The sequence below is a fragment of the Miscanthus floridulus genome, chromosome 9 (assembly GCF_019320115.1).
Source record: "Miscanthus floridulus cultivar M001 chromosome 9, ASM1932011v1, whole genome shotgun sequence".
In the NCBI taxonomy this organism is placed as follows: Eukaryota; Viridiplantae; Streptophyta; class Magnoliopsida; order Poales; family Poaceae; genus Miscanthus; species Miscanthus floridulus.
In genome coordinates this window covers 17,544,378-17,571,632 of record NC_089588.1, presented here as the reverse complement: position 1 = coordinate 17,571,632, position 27,255 = coordinate 17,544,378, and the positions used below count along the sequence as shown (strand labels likewise).

Here is a 27,255-nt window from a genome sequence, read left to right as displayed (position 1 = left end):
CATTGGGCTGGGCCTCAAGGTACTAGCACGTGCTGTCTACAGCCCACCAGGTCGGTCAGCACGTCCCCGTCCCCGTCCCCGACGATGCCGGGGAGCAATGCCAATGGAGGGCGGAGCCTGTACGGACACGGCCGGCCGGCCATCCTCATCCCCTCTGCTTCCCACCCTCGATTCCGGACTCTGCTTCCCTGCCCCAGACCTCACCGCTCCTCACGCCTCGCCTGGCTGCCGAGGTAATCCCGGAAGCTCATCCCTCTCTCTTTCGATTCCCCCGCTCGCGAACGTGATGATGTGCTTTTCCTCTGTCCCGTGGTACTTGTTTCAGATCAGTATAGGCATGTTTCATGAATATATTGTTGCTATAGTATTCTTGATTCGTTATATTTGTAATCTTTGGATTAAATGGATCTTGACCACTGCCTGGATGTAGGCATCTAGTTACCCGCATAGGGTGCAATGGTGGAATCACACTAAGCAACATGCTCTGAAACTTAGACTGATGGAATCTCATATAACCTAACGCACATGATTTTTAATTCGATTTCCCCCCTCATCAGCATCATTACTTCGCAGCATTAGTCAATGAATGAGTCTGCTTAATTCTAATGTTTGGGTTAATCGTGTTTGTGGGCTTTTTGTTATTTTCTAAAGTTCTTCCCTGAGTTAGGATGCTAGTATCAAGCTGGCCATCGATTTTTTTTATGCCGGACTATGGAATTATTACTCGTTGCGTCCAAAATATTCAGATTCGAAAAATGTGGGCTTATTTTTCTTTCCTTTTTGCATGCCAACAAGCTGCTGGCATGCTTTATATATGATGTTTTGTTGCTATTTCTGGAATGACTAGACCTAATCCTCCAAGGCACACGTGTTTGTTGCTTAATGAAGTCAAATTTCACTGCTCTGCTAGAAATGACCTGGCAGCTGATGGAAACTTTGGTGCAGATTTTGCCTTAATAATGCAGAGGAAGTGATCTTATAACTATAAAAGATAGCAATGGGGATATCCAAGGTGACTGGCATTGCTGCGACAGCTTTTCTTGTCACATCTGTTAGTCTCTGCCAGCTGGGCATGAAAATTATTATGCTTCCTTTCCTAGCCACCAGTATTGTTGCTTTTGTTATCACGGTCGCATCCCATGATGCCATCAACCTACCATGGATCCTGGGGAAGAACTCAGTGGGAAGATTTCCATTTTGGTCATTTATACTGTTTGGTCCTTTCTTGACGCTTGCTCGGACATATGCAATGGTTAAGAGACACATGAGGAAGGAGTCTGTGTATGACAAGATCGCGGAAGGCCTATATCTGGGAGGATGGCCGTTTCTCTTGAAACATTTGCCTCCTGGAAGCCCGTCTGTCATAGATTGCACTTGTGAGCTTCCAAGAAGTTCCTTCGTTCCAGCAGACGAGTATCTTTGTCTTGCAACTTGGGATACGAGAGCTCCAACACCGCACCAAATTGAAAAAGCTGCACGTTGGGCTTGTCAAAAGAGATCTGAGGGGAAGCCGGTTTATGTCCATTGCGCATTTGGTTAGTAATCCACCTTTTGTTATAACTAATTTCAGGATTGCATCTCGATGTTCATATTATGTACATAATTGTATTTCCTAGTATTTATGCAGTATATTGACTTTTATGTTTGTTCTTCATGATGGACACATTAGGTCATGGAAGAAGTGCTTGTGTCGTGTGTGCAATTCTAGTAGCACTGGGCATTGCCGAGAACTGGAAAGATGCTGAGAACATCATCCGTGAAAAAAGAAAGATAAAAATGAACGCCCTTCATCGGAAAACCTTGGAAGAGTGGTCAAAACAACGAGTTTCTCAGAAAAAAGATAAGTAGTTGTAAGTGGAACATTTTCCTTAGTGATGACCTTGTTCTTTGGTGCATAAAATGGCATATCTGCTTAGACCAAGTGTAATTTTTGTGTCATTCTTATTTATTTTTGAAGCAATAATATTGGTGTTTCTACCTTTAAACATATTTGAATTTATGTCCATGTTTGGGACTTTTTTTGTTCACCTGGCTAATTGAATGTGAGTGGGCATTAGCTTAAATGTTTTTCTTTATGTAACCAAATAGGTCGATATATATAGATAAAGATTACAGCATACTAACCAAATATAGTCCTAGATAGTGGATAAACATATAGTCATACAAAGTACTAGATAACTCAACCATCCTATTCAACAGTCAATGATCTAACCAGTAATCATCGGTGGAATTGCTGAATGGATTATTCCATCAAAGGAAGAGCTATTACAAGAATTTAGACCAGACAGAACCAAAAGAACACATAGTACTTGACATGTGTTTCTCTTTCCCCTTCCCGCTGCAGTGAACAAAACAATTTCACCTCCCTGGAATTTTCTTGTACACCACACATTTTCAGAAAGTGTTTTCCGAAACAAAAAAGTTTCAGAAACATTCCTTGTTCTAAAGCTTCCTCCATTTCCCAGCTCTTTTCGGTCGCTCTCAGATGTCTGCTAGTTGCAGCCTAAAAAAAACTCTCTTCCCAGTCATTTTTCTCTTGCTCCTATGCTGAAGGTTAGTTCCACAACATTTGTCAATCAGAAGGATGAAAATTGGCTTTGGGATGGTTGTGCTGCAATGCTTATCTCCTCACAATTCCCTTCATCGTTCACCAGTATCCTGCCAGCAACACAGGCACCAGCAATAATAAATAGATCAGGGAAGCATATTGAAAGTATCTGCTATAGCTATTCAGCTAATTCTTTGAGTTTTATAGAATTCAGTTAGTTGGACAAACATCCAGAGAAAGTATTAGAAATTATGTTTATTCCTTGTTTCTTATGCCATGGCATGGCCCCCTTTTTTATAAGGGGATAAGGACTTTATTTTTGTTATGGTTGCTTGCTGACTTTTGAGTTCTGATTGCTGGTAGGAAGACGGTCCATTCCCTGCTGATTTAGTAGGGCACATCTTGGTATTAGTTTAACTTGCGTGTACTTGAATTTGTCCAATCATTAGTGAATACTACCTTCAACAACTAGAAGTTGGGAACTTTTTTCTTAAATAAAACAATTAAAGATAGGGGATGACGTAGGAACTGCATCGTGCTTACTCTCGAGGTCGACAAGCCCAGAGGGAGCTTAAGGCACGAAGGCGGTTGTGGTACTCGCCAATTGCCAAGAAACATCGAGCTGCCTGCCGAACTGTCAGAATACGGTGCATCTGATGAAGAGTCTGTTGCCTCAAGTTATCAGCCTGAAAATTAATCACGTAGTTTTAGCACATGTTGCAGGAAAATTATTCTTGGCATCTCTACTAACCTAACTATTTAAGTAATCGCCACTGATCAATAGGCCTTTAGCTACCCTGTGTTATGATTATATACTTATAATATAAAGATGCCTTCCAAAACCATATTGAGCCTGTTCGCTGGTTGGGTTCTAGGCTGGTTTGGATTGGCTTGTGCTGGTTCGTTGTGAGAGAAAAACACTGTTGGCTGGCTGGTTTGGGCTGGTTGAAACCAACAAGCGAACAGGGCAATTGTTACATGGTTAGTTGATGAGCCCTTTCTTTCCAGAATGCAGGTACGCAAACATCAATATTGATAGCATGGCATTAGATAATGTGTTGCAAATTCTGTAGATTAAAATTTTGAAACAGTTGCTTATTTGGGGCAATAATTGTACTAACGAGATTTACTATGATGCAGGTTTGACCAGATGCAAAAAGTTACCCTGAATATGGTATTATTGCCGCAACATTTTTTTTATCAAGCATTCTATAGCTCATCTGTATAGTTGAGTGAAATGAGGAACATCATAGCAGCACGTATGTAGGATCTATAGGGTACCTATGAAACTGGCATAGTAACATATTGATTGAGATTCTAGATTTGATGAGAAACCATAACCTGTATCACAAAACCTTCAAGGTTGGCCAGCTTGCCGAGGGCAAGAGCCATTTGACTCATGAAGCTCATGTTGGCTTCGTCAATCAGAGATCCACCAGACATGGTGTCAGCTAGTGACTGATGCAGCTGTTCCAAGCCCTGCGAGAGAGCTTCCTCTGCCTGCTGTGATGACTGTTGAAGGTTGCATATGCTGACTACTTGCTGCTCTGTCAGTGGATCTAGCTGGGGCAGCAGTGTCTGCAACAACATGAAAACTTTTATTTATCGGAATTAGAAAACCTTGCTGTACTAAGAATAGATCTGATTTAGCCTGAGTTCACTGTTCCCCACTGTTGGTTGGAAAATTTATTGTGATCTTAGTATTGAGAAAGTAACATTCTACTCTAGTGTCAGCCTATCTTGTGCACTTTCTGACAGAATGGACCTTGATTCAGATTAACAGTCTAGCTAGGTGAATGCAGACATGCAGGCAGTTTGATACCAGATGTTCTGTTTCAGATTTACTGAAACGAATTCATCATACCTTGAGCAGATCAGAGGGCCTGAATCCACCCATCCAGAGGAAGCACCGCTCAGCAGGGGTCGTCCACACCCCGGTGATGAGATGGAACACGTCGGACTTGGCCGCCATGGCCTTGAGCTGGAACAGCTCGTCATGGTGAGTCAGGGCGTCGTCGACGATGGCTCTGAGGTCACCATCTGCCAGGTGTGCGTGCAGAGCTCCGTTCAGCTCGGCCAGGCGCCGGCTATGGTCGTCCAGCCATCTGGCGTACTCCACGTCGAACATGGTGGCGCCTGAATATGGACGCCACTCGTCAGTCAGAGAAATGGTATATACTGTGACCGATGGTACATGCTGAGACAAACTACATAGTATGTACAGCTGAAGAGAACGTTGAGAAATGAAAATCAGACGAGGCACATGAACTGGTGTTTGCACCTGGAGCTCCTCCGAGAAAGAGGCCCTAAAAGGACAGGACACAAAAGTTCAGATTTTCATTGATTCAGAATTTCAGATGTTCAGTTAGAGGTCAGCAGGCAAAAAAATAAAGCAAACAAATAAAACAAAAGGGGTAGAAAGTGAACCTGGGAACGGGCTCGCTGCATGTCCTGTTCCATCTGAGAAAGCTTCAGCTTACAGCTCTCAAGCTGCTGAATGTAAGCCTATGACATATATATTGACAAAATCAACTATCAGGAACTTGTTTAAAGTCACTGCTGAGAAGAACTTCAGTTTGCATCTAGCTGATGCTCAGACCATTACCTTCTTTCGCAGCCGGCTTTTGCGTGCAGCTTCGCGATTCTGAGCCAGCCTTCTGATCACCTGTTGACAACAAATACTTCAGACACATTGTAAACTGCAGCACCCTGAGAATATGAATTACTGTAAAAAGGTAACTGAAATAACCAATAGAGAGACCTTTGGATCAAGAGCCTTCCCAGTTCGTGGAGTGGAACTTGTAGCCATATCCTGCATACCAAAGTAGACATGAACATGTAGATTAGTAAACCTGAGCACAATTACACAATAGGAGAGAAATCAATTAACAACATTGCTGTTCATCATTGCGTGTCCATGGCGTAAAAATACTATATAGTAGGATCTCGACATTCACGTTACATCAAGCAGAAATAAAAATAAAAATAAAAACTGGTGTGCATTGGGTGAAATCCACCCACTCTTACAACAGACAAAACATAGTTTTGCCTTTTGCTTCTGCTGCTGTCACACTCTAACTTGCAATGTTTATTTCAGTTAAAGTGTGAATCATTCAGTTCATATACAATGTTTTCACCCAATATATCTTGGCAGTTGATGAATTGACCAGAAAGTACCTAAAGCACCACTGACCCAAAGTTGCCATTATGTAATATAAGAAGGTTCAGTTGGTGCATTTCTATCAGGGCACAATTTTGTAAGCTAGTGACAATAATATTGTAAGAATGCTAACTTGTCTTATATTGCAGCACTAATGGCAGTACGCCAGTACATGATCTATCCTGCACTAACCTAACATATCCCCTACATAGTCTTGTAGACTTATCCACACCCTATAGCAAAAATACCGCCGATATAGATTGACTAGTTCTTGTTTTAGATGAACTACTATTTTGTTGTAGAAGATGTTGTCCATCATCCTAAAATTAAATAAAAGCTCCACTAATTTTTTTTTTCAGAAAGGCCATATTCTCCATCTAATCTAATATGTAATACTAGTCCAGTGCAAGAAGCATGATGGAAGAAGCAAGTAGAAACTGTCCCCATTTCTATAGGGGCCAAAAGATTCACCTAACATGTTGGTATTGGCGATCTTGGGAGCAGCAAGATCATAAATGCCCTTGAATAATGTGTTCTTCTACCAATAGGAGCATGTAGCTAACTTAGCTGCATGAGCATCTCAGAAGTTGTGGCCTTTGTGGGCTAGCCAGCGACATGAAGCCAACAAGTCCATGATATCTCAACTTGATAAGGATGAGCAAGACCCAACAGAGGCGGATGAAGAAGCAAAGAAAAAGACCAAACAAGAACAAATGCATACAACAACAACAAAAAAAAGAGATGCGGCGATGGACATCACAGGGGATGAAATGCCTACATACCTTGTGCTGAAGTTGCTGCTGCGGTGAAGCTTGCTCGAACTGGCTCGCCCTGTTTGCTGCTGCTCCGAGTTGATCTGAGTAGTGGTTGCTGTTGTTCTTGCTGCTGCTCTCCGAGTCGTCTGTGCTGTCTGCTGTCACATTCGAGCACTCCTGACGTGCAAAAAGAAAAGGGAGCTAGAGCAGTTGCAAACTTGTGTTCTTGCTTGGCTGTATATGTGATGTGAACAGATAAATAAACTCTATAAAAAGTTGTAGCCGGCCAAGGTCCATACCTTGGGTGCGTGAAGAGACCTCATAGGCCAAGCTGGGAAGATGTCCAGTGTAGGAGGTGGCCTAGCAGCTGTAGCCGTTGTAGCTGTAGCTGTAGTAGTAGCAGCAGTGGGAAAGGCTGCAAGAAGATATCATAGGGGAGAGGAGATCAAGACATGTACGATCCAAGTTCCAGAGGTGAAACTGAAAGGATGCATTGGGATCACAAGGAGAGGAAGGGAAGTGGGAGCCACAGTGGCAGTGAAAGCGAGTGGAGCTTTGAGCTTGTTGTGCCTGCAGAAAGCCAGAGAGTTGGTGCTACGGTCCTGTTGTACTGCCATGGAGACTTGTTGCGCTCTAGAGAGGGAGAGAGAGGAATCACAAGGCAGTGGCAGTCACAACGCCACACACAAGCTATGTACAGCTGCAGCATGCAGCACAACTGCCACTCCTGCTGCTCTTGCATGGTTACTTTTGACTACAATGCCCTAACCTATTGTAAAAGTGCCTCTCAATGTTGTGTATTCTTGGCCTTGGCCAGCCAGAGAGAGAAAAGGTTGTGTGCTTTCTTGGTCTTGGTCAGAGAGAGAGTGAGAGAGAGAGAGAGAGGGGTGGGGTTGGCGTACGCTTGGTGTCTCCATGATGAGGTGCAGAGACGGTTGCAGCCTGTTGTTGAGTTCTTCTGAGTGAGGCAACTTGATGCATGAACGCTTCTTCCAGCTCTCCAAAATAGGTAGCCCCTTCTTGGTCACTGCCATGCATGTGAAAGGGCAACTTTAATTTTGGGGTAACCATTTGTGGTAGAGAAAAAACATTAGAGGCAGGAAGCATGCCGAACGTTGTGGGGAGAAAAAACGACCAATAATAACAAAAAGTATGACAGAAGATGGAAGACAGAGAACTTTGGGAGTTTAAAACCAAACAGCATGCACAAACTAGTACAAACTTAAACAAGAAGTGCAAGGTGCACGTCATTCATCTTTAATTTTGCATTTGCATAAATCTTGGTTGGCAAAAGACAAAAAAAGAGATGGCAAACAGAATATGAAGGAGAGAGAGAGAGAGAGAGAGAGAGAGAGAGAGAGAGAGAGAGAGAGAGAGAGAGAGAGAGAGAGAGAGAGAGAGAGAGAAAGAGAGATGTGTTCTTACAAGAAGTTTGCAGGAGGAGTGGAGTTGGCGATGGCGCCATGGAAGCCATAGCCAAGAAGAGAAGGATCCTGCCTTGAATGACTAGAACTACTAGTTTCTCCCATCCTGTAAGGCATACACACACTCACCTCCTACTTCTTGCGTATCAACTAGCAACCTGCAGGCTTCTGCATCCAAAACAGAAGAACATAATCAAATCTTCTGGTCATGAACGGCTATCTGAAAAATCCACATGCAAAGGAAGAGAGGTGGAGCCAAAGAACACATACCGGAATTATTGAGAGTTCCACGGCAACAAAGGCCAAGCCCAGGAACACCAAAGTAGCTTGGAGCCTTGGAGAGTTGGAGGGCAGGCAGGAAGTCTTGACTGTTTCTATTCTGAGTTGCTCTTGCTCACACGCTGAACCTCTCTCTCTTCTTGTTTGATATGACAGTGTAGTAGGTTCAGCTTCTATAGGTGTGAGAATCCCACAGTCCAGAGGAAGATCTTGTCCTTATAGCCTGCTTTTGTACTGTGATTTTGTTCTCCCCTTTTCCCTATCCTTGGAGAGAGAGAAAGAGGAGGAAGGAAGGAGAGGAGGTCTAGGGCTTTGTCTTCACCTGAAAAACTTTTGTCATGAAGCCACATGAATCCCAGGCTGCACTCTTTGGTTGGCCCCAGCACAGGTCCCTTCAGTTTATCTTTCTTTATTGCATTTGCACGCCCCTCTTTTGTTGCAAAGATTGAACACATGTGATGGATGCCTATAGAACTTATTCTCAAATTTTAGGTGGCATTTGTTTCCAAAAAAAGTGGCATAGAAAGAATTACAGTTTCACTCACAATCCTATGGGCTGCTGACAAGTAACGGCTCCTTTTTAACCCTCAACATGGTTTCTTGCAGCAACCGATTCTCCACTCAACAATGTTTCACCATTTGTCACGTTTGGACTTTGACCATGTCTGTGCAAATCTGATTTAATTCTAGATGACTTAGCTTATCATTACCGAAATTAAATGTCCAAAAAATCGGATATTTTTCTGCTGCTGCTGCTGCTGTTGTTATTGTGTTGTTTCTGTATTTCCTCCTACTCATTAATAAAAGGGAATTTTTGCCACAGGACATCACGAAAACGCATATTTTGCTGCAACACACCGCCAACGCCATCGTTTGTTGAGTACCATTATGAATTCGATTATGTTTGCCACAGCACACCGCGACCATTATTTTAATGATTTCCAGAGTTTGGGAGAGAGAAACCTTCTAAAATAACATCAGATGCCCCTGTGGACCGGCATTGGTCGACCAGACCCGACTTGGTGGAGCCAGACCAGGTTTGAGCCGGACCCGACTAGGTCGAGCCAAACCCTAGCCAAACCAGGTCAACGCCATCGCAGCTCGTCTTCTCCACTCTCCCTTCCGTCATCACCACTCTCCCTCGCAGACACTCTCCCTCGCCGTCGTCACCTCCCTCACGGCCTCACCACCACTCTCCGTCGCCACCCGCAGCTGCTACCCTCGCCGCGCCCCTCGCCACCACCCCCGACTCCACCCTCGCCGTCGTAGCCGCCGTGCCATTACATGGATGCGTGAAGATGGCTTCGCCGGTGCAACAGAAGCGGCTCCGCCCGAGCATCGATTCACCGTCGAAGGGGGTGAATCTGTCATGGGTTCCTGACGGGTATGCACTTTCCCCTCTTCCACCAATTGTTTGTTGTTCTTGTCTTGCAATGAAATCGAGGACGATTTAGTTAGGGTTTTCACGAATTCTTGTTTTAGGATGGACATTAGTTCTGCAATACGGATAGCGGTGCGTGTCCCAGCTTACTATGAGGTTTGCGATGACGGTAGGCACGTTGGTCACAGTGCAACAGATTTTCAGCTAATTCGGGATAGGGACACTCTTAATCTCAAGGATTTAACTGCGGATGTATCTAAAAGAGTGTGTCCTGGGAAGAATCAGGGGTTCAATTTGTGTTTTTTTAACAAGCACAAGCAAAGTTATACCAGTCTAACCTCTCATTCAACTTTGATGAATGCTACTGAGAACTATTGGGAGCTAAGGAGGCTACCTTTGTTTGTGAGTTTCTATGATACAGTTCCTGTTTCATTTAGTCAGAGTGTGTCTTTGGATAATGAGGCATGTGCTACTGTTGATCCCCCATTGCTGCTCCCTTTGCTTGGTAATGATGGTAGGCAGAACAACCAGTCTGTTGATGCAGCCATGTCTAGTTTAGGTTCCCAGGAAGTTGAGTCTCTCAGCGAGGAAGTGAGTGATTCAGACACTGCTGACTCAACTAACTCTGGTGAATCAGCTGAGAAATCCATACCTGCTCAAGGAAGAAAGGGAAGAGGTAAGAAGCCTGCTGATGATGATGTGGCATGGGAAGAAGATGATGAGGAGTATGTTGGGATCAATGATGAGAACCAATATATGGCAGACCAACAAGATGACCAAGAAGAAGGAGCTGCTGACTCTGACTCTTTTGTTCATGATGATTTGTTAGTTGATGATGAAGCTGGTTGTGAGACTTCTGAGCATGTTACTAACTTAGAGAAAGGTATAGATAAGGGAGTTGCCTCTGTCTTCTCAGATGGAGTAGAACATAGGGAGTGCATGAGACATCTAGTGAAGAATTTCAACAAGAGGTATAGAGGTGCAGTGTTCAAGAAGCACTTGTGGCCAACCAGCAGGGCTTACAACCAAAGACACTTTGATCGCCATTACAACATCATGAAGGCTGCATCACCAAGAGCAATGCAATGGATAGAGGACAACCACAAGCACTTGTGGTGTAGATGGAGGTTCTCCCATGCATGCAAATGTGACTATGTTACTAACAACATAGCAGAGACTTTCAACAGTTGGATTAGGAATGAAAAGTCCCTTGCCTTAGTTCCTCTGTTGGATAGGATTAGGCAAATGATCATGGAGAAGCAAGATATCAGAAGGGCATTGTCACTGAGGTTGACAGACAAGATCTTGCCTCAAGTCACCAAAGAACTTCATGCTATGAGTAGAAACTTGCAGTATGTCATACATAGGGGGCCCAACAACACTGCAGAGATTCAAGGTACTACTAAAGAATTGAAAACTTGGAGGCATACTGTGGATCTTGAGAGCAGAACATGCAGCTGTCAAAGGTGGCAGATTTCTGGATTGCCATGTACTCATGCCCTCTGTCTCATCCATTCAATGCGCAATAGAAGTGTTGAGGACTATGCGGATGACTACTTTTCAGTTGATAAGTTGAAGAAGGCATATGAACATGTGATCAAGCCCATGACCGATAGGAATCAATGGCCTGAAGTAGATATGGGTTTCAAACTTTGGCCCCCATTGTTGAAGAGAGCTACAGGCCGTCCAAGAACTAGGAGGATCAAAGGTGTTGAAGAAGGCGGAAAGTCAACTTCCTAGAGACAGTGCAAGAGGTGTGGTCAGTTTGGTCACATGATGAAGACATGCAATGAGACTATGTATGACTCTGATGCACCACCACTAGCAAAGAGACCAAGGACAAAGAAGACCACTGCTGCAGCAACAACTATATCCACCCAACAATCACAAATTGAAGGTGCACCACCAGCTCTGACTAACAGCCCAGCTCTAACTAACAGCCTAGCTCTATCTCAAGAAATCAGTGTTGCACCACCAGCTCTGACTAATAGCCCAGCAGCAAACACTAGGAGGTATTTAATCTCTGTCTTGAAATAGCCCAGCATTGTCACTTGTTTCCTCACCTTTTCCTGTCATTCCTATTGTTTTATGTGTCTAACAGTCGCAAGAGGGCATTGGAGTATGCTGCTGAAACTTCCCCCCCAACAGCTGACATGAGGCAGAAAAAGAAAGGGAAAAGAATGAAGAAGGACCTGAGCAAGAAGACAACCAAGGCAAGCAAAGTGAGCAAGACCACCAAGAAAAAGAAGTCTGAGAGTATGGAAACAAGCAAGACAGTGGCTGTTTCAGAAGAGATGACCAACAAGAGGATCAACAAGAAGAAGTTGATCATAGACATGTGATGACAAAATTTATTAGTTGTTATGTAATGAAACTGTTGTGTAATGAACCTAGTGTGTACTGAACCTAGGGTTGGCAGACTATGTTTCCCTTTTGCGCTTAAAGTCACAGCTTATGGCTGCTGTGTTATGAACACTGATATGTAAGCTTGTTATGAAGGCCAGACTTTATTGGCATGCTGACTTTATTATGTGTTATACCAATTTATCTTAATTCCTGAGTGTGATACAATTATGTGTTATGCCAGTTCAAAAATGAGTGTGACACAATTCTGTTGCAAGAAGATGCAAGATAAGATGCTGGATACATGATTACATACTGATACATGATAAGGTTCACAAATTGAGTCCTTGAAATAAGCTGCTGATAGCTTGATACATGATAAGCTGTTGTTATGCATCACTTAACCAACAACACTAACAAAACTAAAACTAAAATAAACACCTTTACAGCACCAACTACAAGCAGTCTCTCTCCAATCTTATCCATCTTTGTCATCAATTTGCTATTGCTATCAACTAATGCCTTAAGCAGTGCCTCTGAATCTTTGAGATGAATGACTACACTCTCCATCAGTTCTTGGCAGGCATCAACACCTTGGCAGGCCTTCAACATGTCCTTGCCATCCTTCATCACCTCCAGCCCCATGCCATCACGACCTCTAAGCTGACTGAAATGGCGAGGAAGAACACCTTTGGAGACCAACAAAGGGACATAGTGTTCTTCAAAGTAGTATGTGCGACAGGCATAATCGGTCTGCAAACCAGAGATGAAAAAATCAACAAAAAAACGCATCCAAAAAAGAGATGCAATTCCACCACAACTTACATGCTCCAACAGTGGACACTTGTAGAACCGCTTCCCCTTGCTGCCCTCCTTATGTGAAACGCGACCGATGAGAAGGGTTCCGCACTTGGAGCAAGGTACCAATGGCAAGAATCCTGCTTCATCTCTGTAGGGCTCGAGCTCTGGAATGCGAAGTTCATCTCTGTAGGCCGAGTGCGACGCTCCGAACGGCGTGGACTGCGAGCTCGAAGCCATGGGGATCTAGGGTTCTTGCATAGGGGAACGGGACGGCGCCAGCAGAGGAAGAAAAAGGGAGGCGGCGGTAGGAGGGAGACGACCGGGCCGACTTTACCTGGTCCAACCAGACTAGCAACGCGCAGGGGCAAAATTGTCTCCTCACTGCGGTTTCTCTCTCCCAAACTCTAGAAATCATTAAAATAATGGTCGCGGTGTGCTGTGGCAAACATAATCGAATTCATAATGGTACTCAGCAAACGATGGCGTTGGCGGTGTGTTGCAGCAAAATATGTATTTTCGTGATGTCCCGTGGCAAAAATTCCCTTAATAAAATGACCTGGCGTTTGTTCAAAAAAAATGACCTGACAATTTCCTACTGGAATTCTTTGAAAAAAATCAATAATTGATGTTTACAGTATTATCTAGCTATGTTGCCTTGGGGTATGAACACTGCAAACCATATTTTGGCATTTCTTTGCTCCATCAACATACTTTTATTTATACAGAAAACCTGGCCCAATAATAGACGTTTACGGTATTATCTAGCTCTCAACATGAATTTTAATTAATAAATAAACATAATGTGTTGTTTATATAAACTAGATCAAATCATATAAAAATAACTATATTGACTGAAAAAATAATGTGAATCTAAACATGTTGAAAATCAGTGGAGCTTTGAGAAACCTTGCATCAGTTAGCTAGAAAAGTACAAATTCAGTGTATTCTCCAATATTCATTTCAATGCCCAATCATTCATGCGGCGATAAATTAAAGTAATGACCAGACCAACTGGACAGGCAACACCAATATAGCCTTTTGATTCCTGATTCTAATTTGGTCGCTCAATGTCCCCTGTTAATGAGTCAACATCCATGGCTTGTCAAACAGAACCTAATCCCACACCGATCCAATAATATCCCTATCCAAATCGCTTGAGCACATATTAAAATCTTAAGTCCTTTGTTAAGTCTATTCATTGATGTGCTCTACCCTGGTTAAATAATCCGTATATGGTTCAACATCTACACACACACAAATAATTAAACAGCAATTGAAAGCAACACTTATGCCTTGGGTGATTGTTCAAAAGTGCAAATCAGAAACTTCACAGTGGGTTCCTAAAGTCACCGCTGAACCTGTGATCCAGAAAAAATGAAAGTCACAGTCACCCCTGAACTATTGGTCATATTACTTTCTTTCTTTATTTTTTGAAAAGGACTAGTCACATTTACTTAAATGATGTATACTTAGTTTACAGTGATGAAAACATACAACAACTCCACTGCTGTGCGATTCCACATCAGATGTGCACAAAGGAGGAGATAAAAAATTGGCATGTAAGTGTTATCCTACCATGCTCCCTTGTCAGTGATCACCAATTCACCACCAGACATAGAACCCTTTTCAATTAGGGGAGAGGGTTAGCTGGAAGCAGAACAGATGTCCCTTTCGTTTTATATTTGAACGAAATAAAGTACTTCACTAATTAATCTATGCCGTTCCTATCAGGCCTTTTTATTTCCTTTCCTCTGTCCTCATCCACTATTTTCCTTCCAATGATTAGCATGAAAATGCGCACAAGGCATTGAACAAGAGAGTTTATATAATTGGCTCTCCAAAAAAGGGAGAATGTATATGATTGGATTAGGTGATGCGTGAACCGAGCTGCCACATATGGAAACAAAATTATGCGTTGTCGCATTTTCTATCATGCACAAAAGAATAAGGAAAAGTTTGGATGCATCTACATGTACATTTGATACACACAGAAGGTTGTTGAAACCTCATTTGCATGATTTGTAGTAGTAGCTCGTTTAGCCTTCTAGTATATATCAATTGTCAAGCTAAGTGGTGCTGGTTGGATTCGATTAGATTGATTAGTAGTTTCCATGATTAGAATTAGTGTTGCGTACATCCTTAAGCAACATGCATGGTCGGAGCTGAAACATGAAGTGTGTGCTAGCTTATTAGCAAAGCTTCTGTATGCAGTATGCACGCATGACGTGAGGATTAGGTCATTCCTTCTGCTGATAAGGAATGCCTAAGAGCACCGTAAGCATGTAACTTTCCGTCCTCATTTGATTTGACATAGATAGTGGCTGATGCAACATGGACAATTTAATTGACCGGTCCCACTTGTCAGGACTTCCAAACGGTGAAAAACAAACGGAATGCGGATGGAATGGCTTGGAGAGCAAAGAAGTTCAGAACGATGACACTCGTGGGAGCTCAACTTTTTTAATGACTTATGCGTAATTACAAACTTTTTTAATGAAACACAGTTAAAAGCCTCAAGGCTGAAAGGAAGTGAATGCTCGGCAATAACGAAGCGAACCTTGGCCGCGGCAGCGCAACTCTCCTCTCAGTTTCCAGACCTGGCCACCAATCACCAGTCATGCTTCCTGCCTTCAGCCATATGGTCGCTCCTGCTTTTTGCCTTCGTCCCCAGCTGCCTTTTGCTAGCAAGCCATCCCGGAGAGCGTTGGTCACCACTCACCAGGTGCTACAGCACCAACGTCGACAAGCAATCAGAGGCAACAACGTAACAAATGGAAGCCGCTTCACAGCATTGGTCTTCTCAATACGTAAAGAACTGGCAAACAGACAGAGGAAACTTAACCAAGCAGGTAAATTTGGGCATAATTTGATAGGTGGTGATTTAGTTAATTGGTTTCACAAGGAACCCAACCAACTGATCTAAGATTTGACATCTATGATGATTGAGAAGCGAAATTGAAATCAAGCTTGGACATGCACATCCTTGTTTACTCCCTCTTTCTCAAAAATATGCTTTTCTCATTTTACGAGAAGTCAAATGACTTGAAGTTTGACTAAAGTTGTTTAAACAATATTAACACTTATGATACAAAATAAGAACGAATAAATTAATTATGGAATATATTTCCATAGTAGTACATATATATACAAAACAATCACATCAGTACACACACGTGGAATTGATTATCATTATTTTAAGCACCATGTATGGATTATATGAACTTGATTCAAAATTGAACTAAGCAAATCACTGTGCAAACAATGCTGTATAAATGGTGCGGCCTGCTTTTGATTTCCAGTTTCCGGTTGATTTATTCTATCCAATGATTATAAATTTATAAGCATAAATAATATAATATAAATAAAAGCAGTCAAAGTGTAATCTAGGGGACCGTATCATTCTAACTTGTGCCAGATAAAATGAACCGGAGGGAGTATAAGATGTTTGTACTATGTACCGAGATACATTATATCTAGAGGCATATTTAGATGCATAATAAAAACAATATATCTAGAAAAGTTGAAACGTCTTATAATTTGGAATATAGAGAGTAGTTACTTAAATACTAACATGTAGTGTGCCAAACTAATGAATCATACTCATATCGTAGTACTTCGCATCCACTATTCCACCCCCAAATCCAATACAATGGGACATTTTTCTTTTGACGACCGTGTCTAGACACGTTTTCCATTAAGCAAAATCCAAAGGTGAGGATTGAGATTACCAACCCACAAATTGCCATAAAAACACGGGGCTGTGTACTTCCAACACAAATATTTTGCGACTACATCTCAGCAAGCGAAACCTAAGAGGCTCGATCATATAAGCATCACCAATGGGCCATTTTGATTCTGTGCAATTCCGCAGCTGCTTCTCTCATGTTCATTCGGTCAGCAGGGGCCTCGCAAGTGCAAGAAAGTGCCACTTTCACCAGGGCCACCAAGCACCGGAGGACTCTGTTTTCGTCTTCCGGATTCGCTCCTCGAGCACACTCCTGGTGTTCTTCTAGGAGATGAGTATCGACTATGTCAAGTATCTGATCAGGAAAGCTTGTCTTGCAGAAGCTGATGATGCTGAGTCCATTGCAGAAGAGAGGATCAGTTGGCCTTTTCCCCGTCAACATCTCCATCAGGACTACCCCGAAGCTATACACGTCTCCACAAGTTGATAGGTAAGTGCCCCTGGCATACTCTGAACATCATTACGACAAAAGAGGCACATTTTAGTATGACATAGTTGATCTATGACTGCATCTGTATATTGTTATTATAAAAAAAAGAAGTTCAGCTTTATGTCTTTTTGTTACCTGGAGCAATGTACCCAATTGTTCCCTTCATATTTATTGTACCAGTTGATCTGGAATCTCCAACTGTCTGTGATCTGGTTTCAAGGTAGAACCTTGCGATGCCAAAGTCCGCTAAATGAGCGACCATATCACCGTCAAGAAGAATATTGCTGGGCTTCAAGTCGCAGTGAATAATGGGAGTCTCACAATCATGATGTATATACTGCAGTGCATCAGCTACATCAACAATTATTTTCAATCTTTGCGACAAATCCAGGTTTCCATGGCCAGGTGAGTGCAACCAAGTATCCAAACTGCCGTTGGGCATGAACCTGTAGACTAGACCTTTGAAATCGTTTCCCATGTTATCGATTGTTGAGCATGCAGTTAGAATTGGAACGAGATTGCGGTGCCGGATATGTCTTAGAGCTTGGCATTCTGATATGAAACTCATATCAGTCCCTTCCATGGCAAGGTCGAAAACCTTCACAGCCACAACCATGGGTTCTGGAGTTATTAGCCTCCCTTTGTATACTGAACCATGGCTTCCTCTCCCGAGCAAGTTAGACTCTGCAAAGTTCTCTGTGGCTTGAGCAAGATCCTTGTAAGAAACATTAGGAAATTGCTCACCAGAAAAAGACGGCGGCAACCGTGATCTTGGCACCTTCTTTCTTGAGATGATAAAATATATTAGCAATGTGATGGACACTATGCCAATTATGGGGATCACTATTCTTAAAAAATAGTGTCGCCATCCAATTCTTTTCTGCGTAGGGTTGGGGCATGGAGGCATATGCAGATCTAGTACACCTCCACAAAGGCCCCAATTGCCTTCAAGTGAAACGGCTGTAGTGTTTTTGAACACCCCTTCTGTTGGCACTTCACCATCAAGGTGATTGTGCGACAGATCTAATTGTGCAAGAAGCTGTAGTTTGCTTAGAGAAATTGGGATAGAGCCTGAGAAATTGTTGTAAGAAAGGTTGAGCATGGTCAAACTACCAAGTTGGCCGAAAAACGCGGGGATGCTTCCGGAGAGAAAGTTGGAGTCCATTATGACAGTTTGTAATTGCTTGCAAGTGCCAAGAGAAGGTGGAATTTCCCCAGTAAGCTTGTTGGATGAAAGATCCAGATGGCTGAGCTGTAGAAGATTACCAACATAAGGTATTTGGCCTTCGAGATTGTTGTGCGATAAGGAACATTGAAGAACAGTGGCTGCAATGAGATCTTTTGGTATATTGCCTTGAAGATTGTTATAACCAAGGTCTAAAATTGAGAGCTGTTGAAGTTTTCCTAAACTTGACGGTATGGGACCATGGAATTGGTTAGCTGTCAGAAACAGTTGCGACAGCTTTGAAAAATTACCAATGGAATCCGGAATGTGCCCACTGAAGGTGTTCCGGTGAAGGAATAAACCTTCTAAATTAACCATATTTCCAATCCATCCATCAATGGGACCGGTAAAACTGTTGAGCGATAGGTCTAATAAAGTTACCTTATGAAGGTTTTCTAGGCTTGATGGGACTGATGCGTACAGCATGTTGCTACCTAACATAAGGTACTCAAGATTAGAGGAAAGGTTACCAACAGAATTTGGCAGTACTCCCTGTAGCTGATTTCCATCGAGTCTAAGTTGCTCTAGAAGAGTGCAGTTGGTCAATGCATCTAGAAATTCCCAGCCTTGGCTATCTTCTGCTTTAAGATTGTTATGAGATAGATAGAGCTTTCTGAGCTTCTGAAGTTTACCAAGAGAAGGAGGGATTTTGCCTGTAAAGCCAAAGTTATATCCCAAATCTATTAACTGCAGCTTTGACGCGTTGCCTAGGGAATCCGGAACGTGATCTCCTAGCATGTTGTTCGCAAGCAATAGGTACTGGAGGTTAGGGAGGAAGTCTCCGATATAAGATGGTAATGCACCATGTAGCAAATTCACTGGCAAGGCCAATTGTTGTAGCAAGGAGAGATTAAAGAGTGCTTCTGGGATTCTACCTGATAGCATATTTGCACCAAGCGACAAGTTTGACATATTGGATAACTTGCCAAGCTCCTCAGGAATGCTTCCATGAAACTGGTTAGAATTAAGAAATATGTACTCCAAGGTTGTGATGTTACCTAGGTTGGGTGGGATGGCCCCTGAGAGGTTGTTAGATTGAAGCCACAAATCTAATAGTTTGTCAGACCTGGTACACCGTGAGTTGAAGAAGGCGTAAACCAAGGAAGTCGCGAAGGAAGCCAGAAGACGGATTCTAGCAGTTATGTAATAGATAGAGTATGACATGTGGGCCATAGGCCAAGGGGTATGTTTTAAGCGTGCGTTGTGTCGCTGTAAGACTCATCGAATTTCTGAAATCTAAGATCGGTGAAAGAGGAAGATTCCTCTTCCCGTTTCCTCATCTCTCGGTGCTTTCTGGACTCCTCACGTCGGCGGCGATTGCCGGCGGCAACGGGGCATGTCAGTTGGTATCAGAGACGGTGTATCCTCAGCATGGGGGGCGACGGGCGACCGCAGTTCTTCTTCGCGCTAGTTATCCGGCGACGGCTGCCTCGCAGCGGCGCCGCCACTTCTTCCATCCGGTAACATACTACCTTCAATCCACCTCACCGTAGTTGCTCAGTCCATCTTAGTGCGAAACACGACCGGGCGCCTTGATCTGCAGTTCGTAATTCCGGTGGGCAGGGGATATCCGTTAACGCCCTCGAGGTGTTCGACGGAAGGAACCATAGGTCCCTCCTTTGGGTTGAACTGGGTCGGCTCCGGCAGTGGCAACACTTCACCTGAGCTCTGCATTTTCCATCTCCACCCATCCACAACACACCAATTCCCACCCACCAAATCCTACGTCATCTTTCCTCGGCTAGAGTTCGGCATCGATTTGGAGGCGGCGGCGGATACGAGTTACTTTGGCACTCATTCGAGGATTGCGAGGGTTGCGGGACAAGTTCCCGTGTAAAATTCCATAGCATTCTTACTCGATTGGGTTGCGGTGGCGTTGGCGGGGGCGCGCTCACACACTCGGGTTGCGGGACAAGTTCTCGCGTAAAATTCCTTGGTGGTGCCGTGCGTCCAGGCGTAGTCTGCAGTTCTGGTGTGGTAGATTGTTGGGGAGGCAGAGGCCAAACCGGTTACTACACCAGTCAGTCCACGGTATCTCAACTTCTTCACGACGGCTCCTCCTAAGCCTTCGGTTCAGACCAAGTTCATCCTCGAAGCCATGTCGACCAACACGGATGATGAAAAGAGTCGCTGGGAGCAAGTCATGGACAATTTCGACCTCGTGTTCAAACAAATGAATGATATCAGTCTGATCCAACAGCAGTTGAAGCAAAGTGTGGATGAAACAAAGGCAGAGCAGAAACTCATATCCAAGCAAGTACAGGCAAATGGACAAGCAGTGGCTTCGCTAACACTACGTCAGATGGAGAATGAGGCTGCACTACATCAATCAGAGAATATTTCGCTGGGCTCTGCGGAAGAGGCCACATTTTGACAACATCTTTGCTCACAAAGACTATGTAGTGAAGACTGAAGCCATCCAACAGACAGCAGCATCACCAGAAGGATTCCACACATCACCATGCACTTCCCAAGATGCAATTTCCAACTTTTGATGGCAACCATCCCAAGATATGGCTGGACAACTGTGATAACTACTTCAGAATCTACAAGACCGAAGAGGAGATGAAGGTCACATATGCGACAATGCATTTACAGGACAATGCTGCCAAATGGTGGCAAGCCTACAAACAGGGTCGCACTTGGCCCTCCTGGACTGCATTCTGTTCAGTCGTTCTGTCCAAGTTTGGGATAGATGATTTTCGTACAGCCATCACTGATCTGCTAGCTCTCAAGCAAAGTGGTACCGTGGAAGAGTACACTTTGGCGTTTCAGGCACTGCAGTATAACATTACCATGCACAACAGCCACTATGATGAGGTTTTCTTTGCTTCAGCTTATGTAGCCGGTCTCAAGGATGACATCAGAGCAGCGGTAGAGCCCCATGTCCCACTCACAGTTGACAGGGCAGCTCTAATTGCCAAGATCCAGCAGAGAACCCAAGAGAGAACCAGGGCCAAATATAACAGGAACACTACTGCTCCCAAGCCACAGTTTCAGAAGCAGGACACTCCTAGTCCTCAGACCAACAATGCCAATCTGCAAAGACTTAGGCAGTTGAGAGATTACAGGCGTGCTAACAATCTGTGTTTTGCTTGTGGTGATAAATATGAGCCTGGCCACCAAGACACTTGTCCCAAACGTCACAAGGCTCAAGTTCATGCCTTGGTTATCAATGATCTAGACACAAACAAAGAGGAAATTACAGAAGATATGCTGAATCAGCTAGCTATTGAAGAGACTCTTGCACAAGATTTCTATCACTTATCTCTGAATGCACTCTCTAGTATGGATACTGACAACTCTATGAAGCTCAAAGCCCTTGTGCAAGATAAAGTGATGCTTACCTTGTTAGATTCTGGCAGTTCACATAGTTTCATCAGTTCCAACTTTGTAAAATTGGCCAAGTTAGATACTGTAATCAATTCCCACAAGGACAGTCAGATTGGCTAATGGAGACATGTTGACTACTACAGCCAAAGTAAAGAACTTACAGTGGTATATTCAGGGGCATACTCTAGGCAGTGATATGATAGTCTTGGACATGACTACTTATGATGCCATCTTGGGCTATGACTGGCTTAAGCAACAAGGCCCTATGGAGGTGGATTGGTCCAACAAAACTCTCAAGTTCCACATCCACAACAAACCAGTTAAGCTCCAGGGCATTATCTCCCCTCCTTTGCAAGCCAAACCCATATCGGCCAGTAAGTTATACAAAGACACCAAAGGCAATAACAGTTGGGCTTTTGTTATTGTAAAAACCACCCATGCCACCTTATCTCCACCCAACCTTCCACCAGCCGAACCACCTCCATCTATACAACACATTCTTGATCAACATAGCCAAGTTTTCAGTGATCCCCAGACACTACCACCATCCCGGAGCTATGATCATTCCATCCCACTCATCCCTGGAGCTATACCTGTCAATGCCAGACCTTACCACTATTCTCCTCAACACAAAACTGAAATAGAAGAGCAGGTCCAGAAACTGTTACTGGCTGGGTTAATCACCCACAGCCATAGCCCTTTTGCTTCCCCTGTCCTCCTAGTCAAAAAAAGATGGGTCTTGGCGCTTTTGTGTGGACTACAGAAAGTTGAATGACATGACTGTTAAGAACAGATTTCCAATGCCAGTTATTGAAGAGATTCTTGATGAGTTGTCTGGAGCAGAAATATTCACTAAGTTGGACATGAGGTCAGGGTATCACCAGGTGAGAATGTTACCTGAAGATGAGTACAAGACTGCTTTCAAAACACATCAGGGCCATTATCAGTTCAAGGTAATGCCATTTGGGCTCACTAATGCACCAGCCACTTTCCAGTGCATCATGAACCAAGTTCTTCAACCTTTTCTGAGGCAATTTGTCCTAGTGTTCTTAGATGATATTCTCATATATAGCAAATCCTTACAAGAACACCAGACACATTTACAGCTGGTTCTCCAGACACTGTTGGCCAATCAGCTTTATTTGAAGCAGTCCAAATGCTCCTTTGCTCAAAGCCAGTTGGAATACTTGGGCCACATTATATCAGCTGATGGGGTAGCCACTGATCCTCAGAAGACAGCAGCTATGGTTCACTGGCCCACACCAACAACTTTTACAGAACTGAGAGCCTTTCTGGGGTTAACAGGATATTATAGAAAGTTTGTGAAGGGTTATGGCATCATTGCAAAACCACTGACCAATCTATTAAGGCACAAGCAGTTCCAGTGGAATCCAAATGCACAGACAGCATTTGATGAGTTAAAGATTGCTATGTCCCATACTCCAGTTCTCACCCTACCCAATTTCCAAGAACCATTCACTGTGGAAACAGATGCTTGTGCAGATGGTATTGGGGCAGTTTTGATGCAAAAGGGACAACCAATTGCTTTTCTTAGCAAAGCCTTGGGGGAAAAGCACAAACATCTCTCCATTTATGAGAAAGAGTTCTTGGCATTGATTATGGCAGTTGAAAGATGGAGACACTATCTACAAAGACAAGAATTTGTTATTTTGACAGACCACAAGTCCTTAGCTTATCTCCAGGAACAGAACCTGCATTCTGATATGCAAAGGAAGGCCATGACCAGACTGATGGGGCTGCAGTTTAGAATTGTTTATAAGAAAGGGAAGGACAACTTGGCAGCCGATGCCCTATCCAGGGTGGCTCACCTCCACACCTTACAGGCTGTTTCTATGGTCAAACCTGATTGGTTGCAGGAAGTACTTCATTCTTATGCAACTAATCCAAGGGCCCAGAAGCTGCTGACCCAACTGGCTATTCACAGCCCTGATATGGCAGGGTACAGCTTGGACAATGGTGTCATCAGGTACAAGAACAAGCTCTGGATTGCTCAAAACTCAGCCTTACAGACAAAGATTATAGCAGCTTTCCATTCCAGCGCTATTGGAGGTCACTCAGGTACTAAAGCAACATACCAGCGACTCAAGACTCACTTTGCCTGGAAGGGAATGAAGATGGCTGTGGAAGATTTTGTTAAGCAGTGCTCTGTCTGCCAGCAAGCCAAGCATTCTAATCACCCCCCACCTGGACTACTGCAGCCTCTCCCAATTCCTGAAGGGGTGTGGATGGACATATCTATGGATTTCATAGAAGGCCTACCTAAATCCAATGGGTACAGTGTGATCATGGTAGTAGTCGACAGACTTACCAAATTTGCTCATTTTGTGGCAGTTAAACATCCATACACAGCTTCTGCCATAGCTTAGCTTTTCATGGACAACATTGTCAAGCTTCATGGTCTTCCAAACTCCATTGTATCTGATCGAGACACCATATTTGTTAGTGCCTTTTGGAAGGAACTCTTCAAGCTTTACCGAGTCAACCTCCAGCTTAGCACTGCTTACCATCCCCAGAGTGATGGACAGACTGAGAGAGTCAATCAGTGTCTTGAACTGTACCTGCGGTGTGCTGTCCAAGACTCACCCAAAACCTGGCACTCTTGGCTATCTTTAGCACAGCTGTGGTATAATTGTACTTACCATACTTCTCTTGGATGTTCTCCATTCAAGGCTCTATATGGCTATGATCCAAAGGTTGGAGCTGCTCCTATTATACAACAGACAACACCAGTCACAGTAGCTGAACTGGTAGAGAACAGGGAACTCCATTTGAAGGCCCTCAAGGAGAATTTGGCACGGGCACAGAACAGGATCAAGGTGATGGCTGACAAACATCGTACTGACCTTGAGTTCCAAGTGGGTGACCAAGTACTCTTGAAGCTGCAACCGTACACACAGAGTTCCGTGGCAAATCGACCATTCCCTAAACTGTCCTACAAGTATTTCGGGCCCTATCTGGTTACTGAACGCATTGGGCGGGTGGCCTATCGCCTGAAACTTCCTAGACGACAGTAAGATTCATGATGTATTTCATGTTTCACAGCTTAAACCTTTTGTTGCAGCGTATACACCAGTTTTCTCTGAGCTTCCATTTACTACTGATATTGAGGCCACGGCGGCCCTGCCTGGGAAGGTACTTGAGCGCCGATTGGTCAAGCGCGGGAATGCCGCTATTCCACAGGTGCTCATTCAGTGGACAGGTCTGCCACCGACCTCAACAACCTGGGAAGACTACAACGTTCTTCGTCAACGGTTTCCGCATGCACCTGCTTGGGGTCAAGCATCATCTTCGGCGGGAGGAGATGTCAGACCTGGTACACCGTGAGTTGAAGAAGGCGTAAACCAAGGAAGTCGCGAAGGAAGCCAGAAGACGGATTCTAGCAGTTATGTAATAGATAGAGTATGACATGTGGGCCATAGGCCAAGGGGTATGTTTTAAGCGTGCGTTGTGTCGCTGTAAGACTCATCGAATTTCTGAAATCTAAGATCGGTGAAAGAGGAAGATTCCTCTTCCCGTTTCCTCATCTCTCGGTGCTTCCTGGACTCCTCACGTCGGCGGCGATTGCCGGCGGCAACGGGGCATGTCATAGTTTGGACAGGAGGGCTAGTTTCTTGGGGATCTCTCCTGTCAGCATGTTTCGATCAAGGTATAACCCTAGCAAGCTGGAACAATTTGTGACTGCATCTGGAATGTTTCCCTGTAACGAGTTTTTACCTAGGTCAAGAAGCTTGAGCTTGTGCAGATAGCCGAGATGAGGAGGTATGTAGCCAGAGAACATGTTCCTGGAGAGGTCAAGATAAATGAGATATGACATGTTCCCAAGGGAAGGACAAATGTGACCATCCAAAGCCTGGCCGGACAGGTTCAGCTTCTCAACGCGCTCCGGACGCGTCTGGCTACACACCACTCCCTCCCAGCTGCAGAAGTGGGTGCTGGTGTTCCATGAGCTCAACGCCCCTTTTCGATCATTAATGATTGCGCGCTTGAAGTCAAGGAGGGAGATGAAATCAGTGTCGTTGCCATTGGGGGTCATGCAGTTGATGGTTCCAGCTCCACAAGAAAATAGCAACATTATTGCGGCCCATGGCATGAGCATGACAAATTTCATGTCTTGCTTAGCAGCCATAGTTACGGCCTTCGTTATTAACTACATAAAGAAGAACATCAACAAATTACATACGTGTTAGCTAGGCTTGCTTTTGTATGAAAAAACTAAGCTTGCTTTTGTATGAAGAAAACTAAGATAAAGAAATACAAGACAAAAAAGAGGTGCAAGGTGCAGCTCATTAATCTTTATTTTTTTTGCAATTTGCATAAATCTTGGTCGCCAAAAGACAAAAAAAAAGAGATGGCAAATAGAATGAGAGAGAGAGAGAGAGAGAGAGAGAGAGAGAGAGAGAGAGAGAGAGAGAGAGAGAGATGTGTTCTTACAAGAAGTTTGCAGGAGTGGAGTTGGCGACGGAACCATGGAAGCCATAGCCAAGAAGAGAAGGATCCTGCCTTGAATGCCTAGGACTACTAGTTTCTCCCATCCTGTGAGGAATACACACACTCAGCTCCTTCTACTTCTTGCGTATTAACTAGCAACCTATTTGGCTTCTGCATCCAAAACAGAAGAACATCGTCAAATCTGCTGGTCATGAACGGCTATCTAAAAAATCGACATGCCAAGGTGAAGAGCACATACCGAAACTATTGAGAGTTCTGAGGCAACAAAGGCCTAGCCCAGGATCGGAACACCGAAGTAGCTTGGAGCCTTGGAGAGATGGAGGGCAGGCAGGCAGTCTTGACTGTTTCTATTCTGAGTTGCTCTTGCTCACACGCTGAAGCTCTCTCTCTTCTTGTTTGATATGACAGTGTAGTAGGTTCAGCTTCTATAGGTGTGCGAATCCCACGGTCCAGAAGAAGATCTTGTCCTTATAGCCTGCTTTTGTACTGTGATTTTGTTCTCCCCTTTTCCATATCCTTGGAGAGAGAGAGAGAGAGAGGAAGGAAGGAGAGGAGGTCTAGGGCTTTGTCTTCACCTGAAAACTTTTGTCATGAATCCACAGGAATCCCAGGTTTATCACATTGGAACTGACTGCCCTCTTTGGTTGGCCCCAGAAGGTCCCTTCAGTTTATATTTCTTTATTGCATTTGCATGCCCCTCTTTTGTTGCAAAGATTGAAACACATGTGATTAGATACATCATACATATGGGTACAGCACTTATTCTCAAATTTTAGGTGGCATTTGTTTAAAAAAAAGGGATGGCATAGAAAGAATTACAGTTTCACTCACAATTCTATGGGCTACTGAAAAGTAACGGCTCCTTTTTAAACCTCAACATGGTTTCTTGCAGCAACTGATTCTCCACAAAACAATGTTTCACCATCTGTAACGTTTAGACTTTGACCATGTCTGTGCAAATCTGATTTTAATAAAAGATCACTTAGCTTATCAATATCGAAATTAAATGTCCAAAAATTTCGAATAGTTTTTATTTTCTTTTGTTGTTGTGCTTTTTTCCCGTATTCCTCTTGCTCTATTAATAAAATGGCCCGACAGTTTCCTCTGGAGTTCTTCGGAAAAAAAATCAAGCCAGAGGGGGAGGGGGACAACAAATGAGAACAAAGAGGTCTGTGGCCGGGCCATGGAAAAAGAAGTCAAAGCAATGTTTTGGGGGTATGAACACTGCAAACATATTTTAGCATTTCTTTGCTCCATCATCATACCTTTATTTATATAAAAAAACCTGGCCCAATAATAGATGGTTACATTTGTATCTAGCTCTTAGCATGAATTTTCATTAATAAATATAAACACAATAT

At 43.7% G+C, this 27,255-nt stretch overlaps 3 protein-coding genes across 5 annotated transcripts; 1 reads left to right on the top strand and 2 right to left on the bottom strand.

The window, feature by feature from the left end:
- The first annotated feature begins 95 nt into the window (after positions 1-95).
- LOC136483490 (uncharacterized) lies at positions 96-3,863 on the top strand. Of its 3 annotated transcripts, XR_010765458.1 has the most exons (5): positions 96-233; positions 946-1,535; positions 1,670-1,850; positions 3,424-3,563; positions 3,689-3,863. XR_010765458.1 is itself a non-coding variant. In XM_066480572.1 (4 exons), exons 2-3 carry the CDS (start codon positions 998-1,000, stop codon positions 1,846-1,848), a joined length of 717 nt encoding a protein of 238 aa, XP_066336669.1. In that variant the 5' UTR covers positions 96-233; positions 946-997; the 3' UTR covers positions 1,849-1,850; positions 3,689-3,863. The 3 variants fall into 3 exon arrangements, 2 of the variants coding, with proteins under 2 accessions (XP_066336669.1, XP_066336670.1); XM_066480572.1 differs by lacking the exon at positions 3,424-3,563; XM_066480573.1 differs by having other exon boundaries at positions 3,424-3,863.
- LOC136483489 (transcription factor TGAL4-like) lies at positions 1,863-8,444 on the bottom strand. Its single transcript, XM_066480571.1, has 13 exons — positions 8,158-8,444; positions 7,889-8,055; positions 7,366-7,490; positions 6,763-6,878; positions 6,491-6,640; positions 5,310-5,360; positions 5,154-5,213; positions 4,976-5,053; positions 4,830-4,854; positions 4,413-4,684; positions 3,890-4,126; positions 3,092-3,234; positions 1,863-2,658 (listed from the first exon to the last, which is right to left on the bottom strand). Exons 2-13 carry the CDS (start codon positions 8,002-8,004, stop codon positions 2,577-2,579), a joined length of 1,455 nt encoding a protein of 484 aa, XP_066336668.1. The 5' UTR covers positions 8,005-8,055; positions 8,158-8,444; the 3' UTR covers positions 1,863-2,576.
- Positions 8,445-15,313: 6,869 nt separating this feature from the next.
- Positions 15,314-26,441, bottom strand: LOC136483488 (receptor kinase-like protein Xa21). Its single transcript, XM_066480570.1, has 6 exons — positions 26,133-26,441; positions 25,877-26,044; positions 25,042-25,592; positions 17,002-19,157; positions 16,263-16,886; positions 15,314-15,506 (listed from the first exon to the last, which is right to left on the bottom strand). Exons 3-5 carry the CDS (start codon positions 25,569-25,571, stop codon positions 16,525-16,527), a joined length of 3,048 nt encoding a protein of 1,015 aa, XP_066336667.1. The 5' UTR covers positions 25,572-25,592; positions 25,877-26,044; positions 26,133-26,441; the 3' UTR covers positions 15,314-15,506; positions 16,263-16,524.
- Positions 26,442-27,255: the final 814 nt, after the last annotated feature.

Coding starts and splice junctions, on each gene's coding strand:
- LOC136483490 (XM_066480572.1), top strand. CDS start 998: ATGGGGATATCCAAGGTGACTGGCATTGCTGCGACAGCTTTTCTTGTC. Junction 1,536..1,669: donor TTATGTCCATTGCGCATTTG/GTTAGTAATCCA, acceptor TGGACACATTAG/GTCATGGAAGAAGTGCTTGT.
- LOC136483489 (XM_066480571.1), bottom strand. CDS start 8,004: ATGCCTTACAGGATGGGAGAAACTAGTAGTTCTAGTCATTCAAGGCAG. Junction 6,641..6,762: donor GGTCTCTTCACGCACCCAAG/GTATGGACCTTG, acceptor TTTGCACGTCAG/GAGTGCTCGAATGTGACAGC. Junction 4,855..4,975: donor TGCAGCGAGCCCGTTCCCAG/GTTCACTTTCTA, acceptor CTGTCCTTTTAG/GGCCTCTTTCTCGGAGGAGC.
- LOC136483488 (XM_066480570.1), bottom strand. CDS start 25,571: ATGGCTGCTAAGCAAGACATGAAATTTGTCATGCTCATGCCATGGGCC. Junction 19,158..25,041: donor CCCAAGAAACTAGCCCTCCT/GTCCAAACTATG, acceptor ACGGTGTACCAG/GTCTGACAAACTATTAGATT. Junction 16,887..17,001: donor AATTGGGTACATTGCTCCAG/GTAACAAAAAGA, acceptor AATGATGTTCAG/AGTATGCCAGGGGCACTTAC.